Source organism: Falco punctatus (genome assembly GCF_963210335.1).
Source record: "Falco punctatus genome assembly, chromosome: 20".
NCBI classification, from domain to species: Eukaryota; Metazoa; Chordata; class Aves; order Falconiformes; family Falconidae; genus Falco; species Falco punctatus.
This window is the reverse complement of record NC_137600.1, coordinates 479289-493361: the sequence shown is the minus strand read 5'-3', so window position 1 is coordinate 493361 and position 14073 is coordinate 479289. Positions and strand designations below refer to the sequence as shown.

The 14073-nt window shown below is 47.7% G+C and overlaps 1 protein-coding gene across 25 annotated transcripts in view; it reads right to left on the bottom strand.

Annotated features, from left to right (window-relative positions):
- The window catches only part of AAK1 (AP2 associated kinase 1), an 86491-nt gene that overhangs the window by 36342 nt on the left and 36076 nt on the right, over positions 1 to 14073 (bottom strand). For all 25 annotated transcript variants that reach the window (XM_080370092.1, XM_080370110.1, XM_080370111.1 and 22 more), the window contains exons 6-14: positions 12700 to 12821; positions 11149 to 11230; positions 9041 to 9173; positions 7695 to 7798; positions 6622 to 6701; positions 4987 to 5141; positions 4585 to 4862; positions 3511 to 3726; positions 369 to 598 (exon numbers count right to left, since the gene is read on the bottom strand). In XM_080370092.1, the coding sequence (XP_080226218.1) occupies positions 369 to 598; positions 3511 to 3726; positions 4585 to 4862; positions 4987 to 5141; positions 6622 to 6701; positions 7695 to 7798; positions 9041 to 9173; positions 11149 to 11230; positions 12700 to 12821 (1400 nt within the window). The remainder of the gene's footprint in view (positions 1 to 368; positions 599 to 3510; positions 3727 to 4584; positions 4863 to 4986; positions 5142 to 6621; positions 6702 to 7694; positions 7799 to 9040; positions 9174 to 11148; positions 11231 to 12699; positions 12822 to 14073) is intronic.

Sequence of the window (14073 nt, the reverse complement as noted above, 5' to 3'; positions counted from 1 at the left end):
AGACACTATAAAAGTGAGCTCGAGTGCTCCTGGGGAAGTGCTGATACCAAGCAGCAGGTGTGGAGCGTGCACTGGGGCTACAGGTGGAACAGCTGAAACGACACTAGCTTTTGGTAACACAGAGGAAGGCCCCACTTGCTCAGCTTTTGGGGAGCACAGAAGCATTCAGGAGGACTTACACCCCTGGGGAAGTTTTTCAGCAACTTTCTGCCAAGCCTCAAACTGTGGTCTTGGGAAGGCAAAGACTCATTTAGACCTCAGAGTTTCCTGCCTACCTTCAATCCCAGAGTTTTGCATAGGAGATCTCAGAAAAGCCTCCCCTACCCCTCCCCTCCACCCCCTTCGACACCGAGTGACGAGCCACCTACTTGGACTTGTTGAGACTGGCTTCGGCAGCAGCTGCCTGCAGGAGCTGAGTAGACTTGCTGGCTGGAACCCCAAAAACCGCACTGTGGGTCACGTCGCTCAGAATCCTCCTGTGTCCTGCACGCTGCGTCTTCGGGGAGGACGGAGGGGTGAGAGAGCCCAGCTTCTGACCTTGCACTGCTGGGGGGGGTGTGGTTTGAGGTTTTTGCTGTTGCCTCATTTGTGCCTGCATCTAGGAGAGAAAGTAAAACAGTATGTCCTTGTTCATGACTAACAGGCATGATGAAAACACGGCTACATGCTGGAGGATCTGACCTTCAGGTCATGGATTGGGGATAGACAGTCTGGAGGGGAAAAAAAACCACGAACAGAACAGCCGGAGCAGAGGGGAATTCGCTGATCTGTAGTATTTGAGGATTACTAGAACTGCACAAGCAGAGACCTCCTCCCCTTTCTATGGCGCAGCTCCGGAGGGAAAGCCTCTATTAGCGCTTGTCGTTAAAGGCTAGCGGGTCTCGGAAATTTGTTCATGAGTAAAGAGGCTGAGATCCAGGGCAGAGGTGAAAAAAGGAATCAGATGGTAGCGTGCAGGAGTCATGTCATAGGGGCACAAGGAGTGGGGGTTAAGGTGAACAGCAGCGCTTCTTCCAGCAGATAATGTGTGATTGGGGTCAGGTCTCCAAAGGAGCACAGGTCTTCTGCAGAAATCTTGCGCAAGAAGTTTTCTTAGCTTTCTCAAAAAAAAAACCAATAAAAAAAACCCACAAGTAACACAGGAACGACATTTGTCATTGAAATCTGGAGGAGAAAAACAGGCACCTTTGGTTTAGGTGTAAGTCAAGGCAGCCCAGCTACAAACCCTTTGGAAACTTCACGGAGTTTCCTCACACTGATCTTATTTTTCCATTACCTCAGTGTTAAACTCACAAACTTGTAAATACTTGAAATACTGTCTTGTAGCGATAAACAAGAGCATCACTTCCCATTATGTGATTTATCAAAATCTGGCTTTCAGGGAGGTATCACGGTTGGATTTAAAGTAGGAAAACTAGAACACGAAGACCAGAAAGTCTGCACATCACCTCCAGCGCCTGGGCGCTGACTCCCTGTTCCCCACCCCGTATCATCCCAGGCCATTTTCAACCAAAGACAACAGATGAAAGACTTGGAAAGACCTAAGAGGGCAATGACAAGAAGAGGTAGATCCTCAGTGTGGTGCTTAATTACAGCGAGGGAAGGCAAACAAGCCGTTACCCGTCTTGCTTTTCATCTGGCATTTTCAGGCAGACTAACTCACTGCGGCCGAGAAGCAAACTGACCTGACTGCTTCTGATGCACCCACCTTACGTCTCGCTATATAGGTCAGTGCAGAACGGTACACTTGGCACTGAGAAATAAAAGGGCAGTGCCAAAACTGCCACAGAAATTAACGCAGAGCTTAAGCCCAAGTCTCTCAATGCGAAAAGGTTTTGACGGGTCCTGGCTTGGTATCTTCTGCTCAGAGGCTCTGCTCTGCAGAGACCGTGTCTCACTACCATTTTTGAAATGAGTTGAACACTGGTTTTCTTCTCCCAACTGCTGCAGGAGTGGTAAAGTGTCCAGATGCATCCATTTTGATCAGCCTTCCAGGGAGATAAGGCTAATTTTTAATCTAGCTGATTTAATAAAGACTGTTCTTGTGCTAGTGAATCACAGCAAAGCTCTTTAGAGATGCACTTCAATACTACGTTTCAGACAATTCTCCTCCAAAAGGGAAAGGGTCGTAACGGGCCTCATCCCAGACCTGTCTGCATGTACAGAAAGTCTCCTGCCAATTTCAATAAAATATCTTGCCCCAGGTCATTCAGCAGAACAGTAACAAGACCAGGAGGAACACAAAGCTTGTCACCTACCTAACAACCAGCTTAGTGCTGCAAATCAATATAAAAGCCAAGGGGCTGAATATGACAGAGCCCTGAGACACGTCAGAGTAAAACAAACACCACGGCCCAGCATTGCTCAGGTCACTGGCTTCTGGCGTTTATTAGTCAAATTAGTTCCCGATGAGCATGCCTCCTTTGAAGTGATGAGAGACGAATGGGGTCCTGAGTAACTAGCAACTCATCAACAAGCGAGCACAAAGTGACCCCCAGTCTGGGCTCAAACATCGTGTACCCGCAGTGGTTTGTTAACAGACAGTATGCTTTGCACACCTGGTACAGCAAAACAACGGGCAGCCTCCTCTTGCTTGGGACCTGCACGCGCTTTCTTTCCAACACACAACTAGAGTTAGGGACTTCCCTTTGCGCTCCCAGAAAGCGGCAAGAATGGACGGCATCGTGCAGGAACGAAAGCAAAAGGCTCAGCTTCCTCCCGTGTGTACTGCAGGGCACCTGGCAGCAGGGATCCTGCCCTCTGGCACAGCTCCACTGCCTTTACCACTGCAGACAGCTGGCTACTTCCCTGTTGCAGGCAGTTGTACTTTCCATTAAGTAAAGAGCACTTATTTTGGACACACGTTCAGATAATTAGTAAAGTGGATGATTGATTGATTGATTTTTAGGTATGGTGCTTTGAAAAGTCTCCTTTTCCATAGTATTCGTTAAAGAAAAGAAGTTATCCCAAGACCAGAAACCACCAGGAAGGCTGCGTGCACCTGCCCTTGCATCAGTGTCCTGAGCAGGAGACAGAAGTTTTCCAAACGAGCAGCAACATAAAGCAGTTCTGTTTCCTGGTGCCCATCCTGATGCATTAAGTACAAATGATTTCTAAAGGATTTTATCAAGTCTTCTAAGGGAATGTGACAGGGGAGAGGATAGAGGGAAGCTGCATTAAGCAGCTACTTACATCTTCTCATCTGCTCTCTACTCATCATCTACTCACCTATGGACCCAGAGCACAGCTCCGGCGTCCAGCATCCTGCTGGGAAGAGCAGTCCAAACAACCACACGTGTCTCTGAGGCAGCAAGGTCAGAGCTGACACCTGCAGCTCAGTAATAACGCACCAGGGCACCTAGCAGGCCCTACAGCACCTCTCACCCAGCCTCTGTGGGTCCCAAATCCCAGCTGCCCTGCTGGGGTGCTCCTGGCACGCCAGACCTGGCAGGAGGGCACTTCCCAGTACTCCCAGTCCCACTGCCCTGTTCCTTCCTGAAAGGCTCTTACCACTTGCTCCTGTGGCTGCGCTGGCTGAGCCGCGCTTTGCTGGGGCTGGGGCTGCGGCGCTGCTGGGGCTTGCTGCTTCTGCTGAACTGCTGCTGCTGCTGTCTTCTGCTGCATTGCTGCCTGCTGGGCCATCATCTGCTGCTGCTGTTGCTGCTGCTGGTAGTAGTTCTGCATCAGCTGCTGCTGTGCTGGCGCTCCTTGCTGCATCACTGGGAACTGGGAAACAACCAGTTGTTGAGCTGCTTGTTGCACAGCTGGGAACTGGGGTACAACCACCAGAACTTGGGGTCAGCCACAGGAATGGTTACAGCCACCGCAAGTGGCAAAGCAGTGAGAGGCTGCCACGGCTCGGAGACCATCTGCAAACGAGCGGTGGAAAACGTCCTCCTGGTCTACTTAGATTATTTCTGTGTTACACCTGCCTGTACGGGGCTCTCACAGCACAGACTGTCCTGGGGTCCTGAACTCCCTTTCCCTGTTTTTATCAATTCTAAACCTTCCCCCAGGATTGGAAGCTTTACTGTCCCTTTGCTTCCACTGCTACAGATGCTTTAGCAGAGAACTGCGGTGTTGATAGCAGCACAGATAAGGACACAAGCCTGTCATCTAGACACAGCTCGTCTAACGCACCGCGTGTTCGCAGCCCTCCGTATCGCCGCAGTCTGCCACAAAACCAGACCCGAGTCCTCCCATCGGAAAGGCACGCCAGGCTTCTCACGAGCAGGAGAGAAACAGTACCCCTCTGCTCATCAGCTGAGCACTGACCTCAAGACCCTGAAACAGCTGGAGCTGTAAAATCTCATAAAATAAAAATCTCATATAAAATAAGGTAAAGTGCGAGTTGTTTTGTACTCGTACATGACAAAACTACCTCAAGGCCTTCCACACTGACTGTTAGAAGCGCCAGCCTTGCGTAGCGAAAAATCTTGCTAGAGAACTGGAGCCACATTGGAAAATGCCTAAAAACTGCACCAATCCCCCAAAAAACCAGGGGACTTCCCATAAATGCAAAGGTACAGCCTCACAGGCCTCTAGCACAGTAAGCATGCAACGAACACGGCCACGCGCACCTACCTGCTGAGCTTGCATCATCTGCTGCTGCTGGTAATAGGCAGCCTGCTGCTGCTGCTGCTGTTGCAGAAGCTGCTGCTTCAAGAAAAGCTGCTGTTGATGCTGAGGTGTGGCTTGCGGCTGAGTGGAAGGGACCTGGGGCTGTGCCTGCGAGGCTTGCTGCGGAGCTGGAGCCTGCTTGGCTTGTGGCTGTGCCGGAGTCTGTTGAGGTGCTGCTTTCGGCTGGGGGACGCTTGCAGGGAGCGAAGGCTGAGCAGTGCCCAGGGCAGCAGGTCCTGCAACTAGTAGAGGGAAAAAAAAAAAAAAAAAAAAAAAAAAAGACACATCCATTAGATTAACATGCACCACAGCCCTACAGTACACAGCGCCTGTCAGGAAGGCGCCACACAGGGAACATGGTTTCACCTTGTGGCTGAATGGCTGCTTGAGCTGTAGGTCTCTTCCTAGGCGTCAGGGCTGGCTGAATGGGTAAAATCCCGGGGTTCGCTTGGGTCTGTCCTGCTTTAGGTCTCTGGCGGGGTGCTATGGAAGTTTCTGTCGTAGGGATAGGATCTGTCAGCCTATAAAAGAAGGTAAAGAATAAAAGGAAGAACAGTAAGACCACCATCTTTGTTAGCCTGACAGATGGTGCATGCAGCACACAGTAGAGGTTTAAAAACTCAGCCATACTTTAAGCAGCATGTGACTGATTAAGGTGAAATGCTTGCGGGCATCCAGACACAGGTCACTCTTTCCACAAGCACAGTAAAACTTAGATGCATTCACAACAATTAATCCAACACTATCATTTTGTCTTCTTTGCCAGTTGTGACATCTTCTGTTGGACAGCTGGAACTTGTCAAAATCACTCAGCTCATTTAAGTATCTGCTACAGCGTATTGTTTACATCCACTTAAAGAGTTCTGGATGAACAAATGAAGGGCCTAACAAATGACCTTAAGAGCAGCTGGTACCTTTGGGCAGAGTTGTCTAAACCGGCATTTTTAGATGTAACTTAACTCTAGTACATCCACCCCAGAATCACTGGACCTCTTCAGACCCCTGCCTACTGAGCTCCCAAAAGCCACAGCAACAGAGCCAAGCAGCCAGACACCACCCTGCCCTTCTGTGGATACATTTGCTTGTTTAGATACCAAGATGTTCAACTACGATGAGAGTAACCGCACTCTCAGTTACAAAAACAAACCAAGCAGGCCCCTGGGACTGACAGGCAGGAGGAGAGATGCCCTGTTTCAGAGTCTGAAGAAAACTGCTGGGTTTGGAGTGCCCACTGCAATACTGCTCACTATGCAGTAAAATTAACATACAATCTTTGTCCAACAGAATTTAGAAGTTGCAATTACAGTATCATAAGCAGAGCAAGCAGCAGCAGCAGAAGAAAAAAAAAAAAACCACAGCAGTGCAGTGGTTTCCCCACTAATTGGGCTCTTCAGATGGAAACTGCTTGGGCTTTCGTCGTCGTCCCCCCACCCCCGAAAAAATTACAGGACTCTGCAGAAATCACAGCAATTTCGTACAGTAATTACTGGATCGGGTTATCACCTGCCAAGGGTCAAACTCGAACAGCAATGGTGCCCGATGCAGTTTCTCAGCAGACCCGTGCTCTTTGGGCCGACTCCAGGCCCACTGCAGGCCAGCTGTAGACTTTCTCCTGACTTTGCTCTCAGGTATTCGGGGTCCTGCCTCCAGATGGATGACACACTAGATTCATCTCAGTATACGAACTTCCAAGTGCTGCTGTCAAGCAATGTCTTTGGTACAAAAAGCCTAGCTGTTGAGTCATGCTGAGCATGGCCCAAGTCCCACCCCCCAAGCAGAAAAATTTCCCCTGACATCCGCAATTTCTGCCTTTCAGATCAATGAGATCAATGGTTATTTATGTTGTTCAAGCAGAAGCCTCAGGACTGCAATGTCTGTCTCCACGTGTAAATGTAAGCCCACAAGGAAGCAGCTAAATATACCAAGCATCTTTCCTAACAAAGAGCAGAAAGACAACAGACAATAAAAAGAGAGGGCTGAGCACAGCGCAGATGTGGTTACCTGGCCTTTGGTTGACTCTTCTTTGCAGCAGCTTCACTTGCTTTAACCGGGTCTGGGAGTTTAGAAGGGATGGGAGAGTTCTGCAGATCCCCAAACCACCGAATTTTGTATTTTGAGGGCAGAAAACAGAGTCAGAAATACTTTGCAAAAGCATCACAATGAAACAGGGAGATTGCGGGATCCCCAAAGATATTATTCCTCGTACTGGACACTGGACAAACCCCTCAATGTTATTGTAATGAAGAGACAATTTTGGGAGAGTCTTTACAGTGGAAAAACACAGGTCAGCTTTTTGATCATTTACTACACGTGGAATCTGAACACAAAGCTCCATAGCACAACCTGGGTATTTTTAAGAAAGCCTGGGGACAACAGCAGTAATACTTATTAATATTGCTATAAAAAAAATACAGACATACTAGTACCAAACCATATCTTGCTCATAAAGACCACCTGAACACAGGGTGGGGGGAGGAAAAAAACAAAACCAATTGAGGTCTATAAAGATGCACTGAGAAGGGGCAGATGGCTGTGTAAGGTCTGATGTAGTTCAAATGCAAGTTGGTTAGTCCCAGCCAGACGGCAGACACAAAACCGCGGTGTTTAAAACCAACTGCGGCACAAATTACACACGCTATAATGAATGTGCCTGGAAATCAAATCTGTTTCACAAGCATGGCCTAATTTTCCGTGTTCATATGTATAAGATCTCCTGGCTGGCCTCAAGCCGGTAACTGGGCGAGGAGGTAAATCATGGACAAACAGAAATAAACAATGTAAGAATCAAAACCCTGATTCCTGCCCTGACCTCCCCCCAAATAAAAACCCATCCCAAACAGCACTGCTATTAAAAAAAACAAAACAAACAAAAAAAAACCACCCCAAACCAACCCCCCCAAAAAACCAAATAAGACACACACCCCCCAAAAAAACAAACCCCAAAACCAAAACAACACTAACTACAGAACAGGGGAACAACTGGCCGAATACAGCCGGATGCGCAATGTTCAGCAACCGCCACCCCCAGTCCCGTCCCACAACGCCCCGCATCAATCTACTCCTTCGCTACTCACCTGGACGTTCTGGACTGGGCACTCCTTCTTTGCCAATTTGAATGCAAAGTAGGAGACCTGATAAATATCGGGTCTCTTATCAGGGTCTGGCTCAAGCATATACCCTTTAAAAGACAGAGATGCGAAGATCAGAGCAATAGGAGAGATTCACGCAGGCCGTTTGTGGCAGCGGACCAGGCTAGGTACCGGGAAGAAATGGTTTGTGGGGGTGGCGAGGCACTGGCACAGGCTGCCCACAGAGGGGGTGGGTGCCCCATCCCTGGGAACACCCAAGGTCAGGTTGGACGGGGCTCACAGCAACCTGACCGAGCTGAAGACCCCTGCTCAGGGCGGGGGGTTGGACTGGATGCCCTTTGAGGGTCCCTTCCCACCCAAACCATTGCAGGATTCTACACATTTGGTACACCCAGATGTTACCAGGGTGCCCTGCCTCTTTCAGGCGGTCAGCAGGGCTGAGCTGGCCACCAGGCTTCGCCGAGAAAGGGGCGAGCCAGAGTCAGGCTGGACTGGGGCGTATTTTCCAACACGGCTACGAACAATCTGTAGCCACTATCAAAGGCTTTAGGGCAAGGAGGGGAAACGCAGCCAGCCAGGTCAGGGAACAGCACTGGTTTCAACTTCTGCATTTCCAAGGGAACATGCAGGAAAAGAGCTTGATCCAACCCTGGCGTGCCCGTGGGGCAGGAAGGCAGACAGCAGCACATACCGCTGCACATAAACCACCGCATAAGCAAAGAAAATACCAGGCTGCTCTGCAAACACATCCAACTCTGTGTTAGTCAAGATTGTGGCTAGGGAAAAAAAAAAAGTGATCAAATGCTGTGCTGAAAACAAGAGAGCTGCCCCAGCTTTGCCAAGAGTAGTGCATTGTACCCTTAATTACACATTCACTCTAAGTCAGCAGGCTATTTATAAATCATTTCAGTTCTGTTTCTCAATTCACAGAAGATGAATTCTTATCGCTAGTCTAAGTCACTGTGGTTCTTTTCAGTTCCTTATCCAAATAGATTTATTGCTGGAGAAATACGTTTCTGCATAAATAGGCTTATTGTGCAAGTTTCTGTAGGACTCTCAAACCGAACGGTTGTCTGTTTTCCTGCCTTTCCACCGAGCGCGCCACCGCCAGCCAAACAGGAATCTCTTTGTCATAACTGTCTTTCGAAGAGTCATCTCCTAAGCTACTAAACGATCACTTTAACCACCCCTACACGCTCAAGCAAGGCTCTTAAAAGAAAAGCAACTCCAGCGGTTTTACCGTAGGAGCAGGGAAGGTAAGAACAAAACACAAAAAACGCTATTTTTACAGTTCCATGGAAGTCGATCATGCCATTGTCAGAGACACTCACGGATGAGGCAGTGCATGTCTTGCGAGTGCCGAGAATTATCTGGAATGGTGAAATTGCCATCGCAGATTGCCACCTGACTCTCCCCAAATGGCAAGGTGAAGTAACACAGCTTGTACAGTAAACAGCCAAGGGCCTAAAGGGAGAGAACAGAGCAAAGAATTTAGCAAACCGAAGCAAAGCAGGGCACGGTACGATTCAAGCACCACTGCAGAGAACAGGGAGAGTGGAGTCCTCCAGCTTGTTGTACTACACAGGTCCCGTGTGACATCAGGCCAACGTTTTAACATCCCTGCGATCAACGTGAAAACAAGCATAGTTACACGGGAAGGTAAACACATAAGAGCTCTCCCTCGTTCGGCTGAGATACTGTCATCTGGGGGATTGCAGGGGGATCGCCACCCCCCACACACACAGCACCACATGCCACTACGCATGGTGAGGCCCTTCAAGTCATGAAACAGGCCAAGCATGTTTCTGCCACATACTGGGAGGAAAAAGCAAACTAACAACAAAATTAAATAGTAACCGTGATCCTTAACGCATTTATTCTGACAAAGAAAAATCCACACTGCTTCCAAGGTTAAGTTGAAACATCCTTTCAGCCGTTATAAATAAGTACCAGGGAGGGATACAGAGGTAAGTCTGCAGGCCACTAGGTTATAGCACCCTTCCATCTATTTCCATGCTGCTTTTGACAGCAAGAACCACCGCCTATTTCAAAAGAAAATACACGTTTTGCACAAAAGGCTAATTATGAAACACTCCCACCATCTCAGAGAGGAGAGTGGGAAACATTTCCTAATCCCAAGCAACTCATCATTGGCTTTATCTTTTGTCATAGGATTTCACAATTCAGTTGCACTCTAGTTTAAAATAACCTCGGTAAGATTTAAGGAAAGTGAGGTTTCCAGCAGAACAAGCCCTGCAAGAGGCCTTGAAGTTGAGCTCCCACTGCGCACACACCCCCACACTGGTTTGGAAACACCCAGCAGGTCAGCAGAACAGAATTCCTCCCGCGCCAGGAACAGCAGAGCCTCGGGGTCTCCGCCTTTCCCCATTATCACAGGAACGAGCGCACATCCTAGGCTCTCCTCTGGCTGCCTTTGAGGCCCTGACAATCTTCTCACGCTGTTACAGCTGTGACCTTCCCCCCCCTCCAGGTCCCCACCACCAAGGCGAGTGACCCCACACGGGTACAGGGCCTGGGTCTACAAACCTCCTGCTGAACTCGGAGGAGCAAAGCCCCACAGAGCTGCTGTTTTCCTGACGCTGAGCTGAGTTCAGAGAAAACAGGAGACTCCTCCCAGCAGATGTCACGCCAGCAATTTTCCCTCTTGTATATGCATATGCACAGCTATTGAGGATGCATTAAAACTCTCCTTACACTGCTTCTGCCTCATTACTTGCTAGCTCAGGGCTTCAGAAGCCACACAAACATCCTCTGGATTAGCCTTTCAAACACACCCCATTTGCTGAATTGCCACTACACATGGCACAGACTTTTTCATGCCCATCCCAACTAAAGGGAAGACTTCCATCCTTGGTCAGGTTAGCCAGTAATGGATTACCCAACAGTTGCATGTTGCTCTCAACACAAAAAGCATGGCAAGATTGCACTGATGGTTAGAAACAGCAGTGCAAAAGCTTGGCCTTGGGTGAGGTTTGACAACTCAGACCCGTGTTACACTGTCGAGGACAAGCATACTGTTGCTCCTGGAAGGTCTGCTTTCCCAGCTTTCTTCTAAACTCTAATTTGACACGCTTGCAACCCAACCCAGGCACAAGGAGTCACAATACACTACATTTTCTGGTTTAACTCTTAAGATACAAAATCAGGTTTGCGCTGTTCAACCCCAGAATTTCATACATCATTTAATTTAAACCAAATGGCAAGTCAGCATGCAAAGAAGCATGCGTGTTTTATCCACAAGCCATCCTGCTCAGCAGTAACTCATCAGAAACGTCAAGCAGAGGAACTCTTTATTCAGAAACTGTCCAGTCTCTTAAGGAAAACAAGGTTAGCCCCAGCTAGAAAGTTACCCTGTCATTATGGTAATGAAAACAAGCTGCAGTCTGGTTGTATGATGTTAAGCAGTTTTTATACATACCCATATGTCTGCTTTTGTAGTAATAAGTTTGCCACTATACAGGTTGACCATTTCGGGTGCTCTATAGGATAACGTAGTGTACCTGTGGCAGAAAGATCTATCAGTGAGTTCGAAATGGGTATCAAATGCATTTTCACTATGTCACGCTTCCAAATAATTCAAAATTCACTCTTTCCCTAGTCATTTTAGGGAAAGAGATACTAAAGACTATAATCTATTGGAAAAAATCTTTTAACAGCAGCATCTGCTACACACCTCTCACAATACTAACCGCCACAAACTGCCCTGTGAAACCAAAGCAGTAACCAAGATCCTTTCTCAAGCAAGCAATTTACTCTGAAAACTGTACAGTCATTTTAAGAACTGGAACAGAAATATTCAAGGATTCAGAGTATTAACAAGGTCAGTAGTCAAATGTCCTCAGCAATGTCCTCACTGCTGGGGCTTTGGCCAACAGTATTACAAAGATTGTAACTGGATACGTGGCTCCTAATAAAGATACTTCCATACCAGGACTCCTGCTCAGTCATTGTAAACAAGGGGAAGGTTATTTTATACCTCAACGTACGGCTAGAACCTGCCTCATTTTAACAAATCGCTACAAACAGAAAAGCTGGAAGCTGCACCACTGTTTAAGAGACTCTTATGATAAGATTTCCTATCAGTAGGTCTATAGTTTCTGCTGTGGCACCTTGCATGCCGTTTACCTCGATCACAAGAAAGCGCTGCTAACGGCACGGGTTTTGTAGGCTTGTTAATAAGTGTGCAGAAAGGGCATTCCAAAGGGACTGCAAAGCCAGACCAGGAGCACTCCAAAAACTTCAGTCAAGCCTAGGAAACCCATGCAGGTGTCACTGACTCCTAACAAAACGGAGGCATCTGCACGCATTTCTAACATGCTGTTTTCTAGCCAAAATATTGTACTAGCAGACCTGGAAAGTTTGCAGCAGTGATGTTGTTAAAACTAAAGCAAGACCAAGGACCTGGAGCCTGCTACTTTCCTGATCTAGGTCCTCCTGAACTGCCAGCTAAGTTCCCTTTTTTAAAGTGCACCTAGCCGCACTATTGCCGGTCACGCATGGGGCAAGGGAAGGAGCCAGATGAAACGCCTCAAGGACCTTACATTTTCTATGAAGAGCTGAGGAGTCGGGCCATACATCCCCTTAGTCACTGCAAGGATTTATGGCAAGTGGCTCGTGGAGGACAGGGATTTTGTCATCTGCTGTATTGCAGTTCAAAGAAGCCGAGATAGATGAAGGACAGAGATAAACTGGCCCCATAGATAACAGAACATGTCACTACCTCATCAAGGTGGGCAACTTCTCTGCATTAGTACGCTCAGCCTTTCAGGTCCACAGCAATTACATCAAGCTCAATTTATTGTTTTGCCTTCCCCCAGGCACTTATTTACCTGCAGCAGACAGTTCTGTGCAGCAGCATCCCATCTGCTGCAACAGGCCCGAGTAAAACGTAGTTCCCATTACAAGGAAAAAAAATAATTACCCTTCAAATACAAACTACGTTCAAGTTGAAAAGGAAAAGCACACTTACTTTTTGATCTCCTCCTCTACCGCATTCACCCCTTCTGTTTGAGGGTTCTGGAATTTGTTAGTAGCACTTCCAAAGTCACACAGGACATAGTGGCCACGATCGTGCAGCAGGATGTTTTCAACCTACAAGCATCACAGACAAATACAGCATCACTCAGGCAAAAAAAACATTTGTGTTCTTTAGATGAAAGCCAGGAGGTTTCAGTGCCTGAAGACATGTCAGACATGTCTGATATAAAAGCGTAACATGACAGCAAAGAAAATAGGCATCAAAACTCTGTCATATCTCCTAAAATAGAAGTCAAATCATGGAAGCATTGTTGTAACACTGCCTCCACCCTGCCACCTCTCCCTCCTCCTTTCGCAAGCACATTACCTTGCCTCTGCTAAGACTACCACGTGCTTCAGGACAAGAACTGTGTCTCGGCGTCTTTAGCACTCAACTTCCCCGAGCTGTTACGACCCACAGCCTGGCATCTCAGCTCGGGACAGCCGATACAAGCCACCCACAGCTTTACAAAGGGCCCCCACTCCTCCCTGTCTCACGTGCAGAGGAGAGGAGGCAAATGGATGACAGCACACACGCTTCCATACTTTATGATATCAGAATACACCTCCGGTTCTTTGCCTGCATGTCACCTGTCGCTTCGGGCCTCACCCAAAAGAAACCTCAGCTCATGCTCACACTCCAGCTGCTTGTTACCAGGACGTGTGTGGTACCCCACATGCCCTGAACAGCAGCTGGATCTGCAGAGGCTCCTCCAGGCTCCTGGGAGGACGACCCCTTTCTTTCAAATAGTATTTGGTAGCTTGGATCAGATAACTGAAACAAATACCTGGGATAGCTGAAAAAATACATAAATAACAGTCACTGCCTTTCCCCTAAACACTCACACTTAATCATGCATTTTCAAAAAGCTAGCTTGCATCCAACCTAAGAAAGCTGTCTAAATGTTTCAACGCCAATGTAAGATGTGGAAAAACCTGGGTTCAGCTCTTTGCTTTGGCAAAGGATCCCTGTATTCCAGCTCCTCATCTGTACAGTGGCATTAATGGCATGTCCTCTCAAGGGAACGCACACAAATTTTAATGTATCCCTCTTCAGTCAACGTTAAATGCTCAAATACAATATTGAGAAAGCATATTGCTCATGTATTTCAAAAAAATCACCATATAAATGTCGCTAACAAAATCTTTTGGAAGTAGACCTCCTCATCAAGGATCATCTTTACAAGAAGGAAAGAAAAAGAAGGAGTCAGCATTTTAAGCATCAGAAAATGCAGCCAAATTAGAGCAGCTGAGGGGGGAAACGCTGGCTTGAAACCAAGGGTTAAACAACCCCCCTTCCCCCCTCTGCTATCCATCTGCTTTGAAT